At 52.7% G+C, this 2,723-nt stretch overlaps 1 protein-coding gene across 1 annotated transcript in view; it reads left to right on the top strand.

Moving 5' to 3' along the window:
- Nucleotides 1–2,723, top strand: part of OPHN1 (oligophrenin 1) — a 57,968-nt gene that overhangs the window by 47,691 nt on the left and 7,554 nt on the right. Inside the window, exons 19-20 of the mRNA XM_009334282.1 lie at nt 1,156–1,303; nt 2,641–2,717. Coding sequence (XP_009332557.1) covers nt 1,156–1,303; nt 2,641–2,717 — 225 coding nt within the window. The remainder of the gene's footprint in view (nt 1–1,155; nt 1,304–2,640; nt 2,718–2,723) is intronic.

Below are 2,723 nucleotides of genomic sequence, written 5' to 3' on the forward strand. Positions count from 1 at the left end.
GTGTTGCAGATCTTCAAAGAGACTGCCCAGAGGCTTAATTCTTTTTCAGCTCTTAAAAAAAGCACTGACATAAATAAGAACCTCTAAATTAAACCCAACCAAATAGGTGCCATATGACCAGTGAGAAAAGGAGATAAAACTCTTTAGCAGCATTGTTTTTATGCCAGTATTTCATCCAAGATAATTTCATAGTGCCACACACTTTGTTGTAAGCCAAGAGCTGAAGGGTGTTTTAGCGTTAAATCTAAAACAATGCAGTGGTTTGTTCGGGTGCTTTCTGTAGATTGTATCACCTCCCTCGTGTGGAAATCTTGATGTTTCTCAGCACCTGTCAGCTTCAAAGCTTCCTTCATCTGCTCCGGGATAGTTTGCTTCTACACATTGTGTCTGTATTTGTGATTTTGCTGTGTTAATTAGTTTAGCGCTGCAGTTGCTGCAGCGGGTGTGCAAGGTGCAGAGCAGGCAGCCTGTCGGTAGGAAAGCCCGTGGCCGGACACGTCTGTAGAGCCATAACTAAAGCATCAGCCCTGCTCCAGCCCCTCTCTAGCACCGGCAGCCGGGGCTTTCCCGGGTGCTGCCGACCCTTGAGAGCAGCTGCTGCGCGCTGTCTGTCCCTCTCCGGGGAGGCTGGAGGAGCTGGTGTCGCAGGGCTGGAGCAAAGGGCGGTGAGGGCCCCGCCAGGCTCTCGTGGGCTGCGGCTGGTTGGGGTGCTTTGGAGCAGCCCTGGCTTTTCCAGCCTTCCTGGGTCAGTCAGAGGTGACTCGGGCCACAGACCGCTTCTGTGCATGCTGGAAGGCAGAGAGGAGCAGGGCAGCCCTCGGCAAAGGCAGCGGGTGGCCGCTTGCCGTGCGGGAGCTGGCTCTTTGCTCCTGGCGTGGCTCAACCGCCAAACTCCTTCCCAGAGCCGAGGGACCTGATGGCTTCGAGCACGGCTGTGGCATGCTGTCCTCGGAGGGCTGCCCAACATGCCGGCGCGGCGCCTGGCCCGGGGCCGTTTCTGAACCATGTGCTGCTGGAGGCTGGGCAGGGCCATGGGGAAGGTGTCGGTGGAGGACACCATCTACCTCTGTGCTGGGCGGGTGGACCTTTGGCTGGAGGTGAGGCAGCAGCCCCTTCACATCAGGCTGGGTCATCTAAACGTGTCTGCCTTTACAGATCTACTCCGGCCCCCCAGAAGACACCACCGCACCCCCGGTGCCTCCTCCCAGGGTGGCTGCCCGGCGGCACAAACCCATCACCATTTCCAAACGTCCTCTGAGGGAAAGACCTGTCTTCTTCGGTGCTTCTGTGGAAGAAAGTGGAGGTCAGTCCAGCTGGTCACTGATGCCTTACCAGCATCTCACCCCTCCTGTTTCTTTTAACACCTTTCCAGGAGCAATGGAGATAACGATAGCAGGACTGTACGTCCCAGGCCATGAACATGGCAGACAGCGAGGTCTGTTGTTCAGTGAGAAAGGAAAGCAAAAAAATACTCACACATAGGTTGCATCATCTCACAACTCGAACTCCACTGGGATTTTTTTTTCTTTTCTCTTACTTGCAGCGTTCTCTGTTAGCTAAACTAAGACTGGATTTCGCCTATGAGAAGCCCAGTGGAGAGGTTTTGTAGCTTCAGAGGCAAAAATGCAAAGTGATGCAAATGCAACTGAGGAGCAGAGTTGGTGGGATGGGAGCGAGTGTGCCTGGGCTGGGGGTTGGCTGTGTGCTGCTGGAGTCTTGTCCTGCCAGAGTGCATCAGTCCCGAGAGGGTCTGCAGGGCTGGCCTAGCCGCTGGCGATTTTACATCCAGAGCAAGAACAGTGAAGCACTTTTTCAGGACCCAGTGGTAGTATGTTCTAGACCAAGTACAACTCTGCTGTTAAATTCATATGATTGTAAGGAAATGATAAGGCCCTTATTATCATGTCGAAGGGCACGTCAATTTAAAATCATGTTTCTCTCTGCACCCAATTTCCTCTAATTGTCGTTGCAGTCTGCGCCCTAGATCACATCATCCCCAAAGAGATGAAAAGTCTTTTACTCTGTTACGGTTTTCAGAGCTTTGATGATGTTTTAAGCTTAATACTACAAGTGTACTTTTTGGCACTGGCAAAACATGATTGATTCAAATTGCTCTTTAAAATCACAAGACTGCTCATGTAATTAGAGATGGCCTTGCATTTAAATGTTTCCCCAAACTGGGAGCAGAAGCATTAGCATTTGTCTGCACCAAGGCTGCAGGGTGCAATCAGTTTCATAGCAGCGCTTCTGCATCCTGTGCGTGGGTCTCTAGGGCAGCAAGAGCGATGAGATGCATGATTTTTGGAGGGACATAAAAGCATGGTACACAACTTCTCATGAGCAAAAGTACTGGAAATTTAAAAGAAACCCGTAGTATATTCTGTTATATTCAGCGTTGTTTCAGTTTTCTTTATTCCTCAGCATTTGCGCAAGCCACTTGCTGTTTGCGTTTTGCTCAGAGTGAGGAACCATCACTGCCAAAGCAGGCATCTCCTCCAGGCTCCCCGCCGTGAGTGTGCTCGTCCCGCGGAGCTGCAGGAGCAGCTCTGGGGGAGAGCTCTGCACTCCCGCGGGGCAGAGACTGCGACGCCTCTGCGCTGCTTCCTAACCTGATGGCTATCTGTCCCCTTGGCTCCGCAGAAAACCGGCACGGCCAGCCCCCCAACGGCAGCGGCGGCACAGAGGCCCCCAAGCCGCTGCACCGCAGCCGCCTGCCCGCACCC

Source organism: Pygoscelis adeliae, unplaced genomic scaffold (assembly GCF_000699105.1).
Source record: "Pygoscelis adeliae isolate BGI_AS28 unplaced genomic scaffold, ASM69910v1 Scaffold191, whole genome shotgun sequence".
Classification (NCBI taxonomy): Eukaryota; Metazoa; Chordata; class Aves; order Sphenisciformes; family Spheniscidae; genus Pygoscelis; species Pygoscelis adeliae.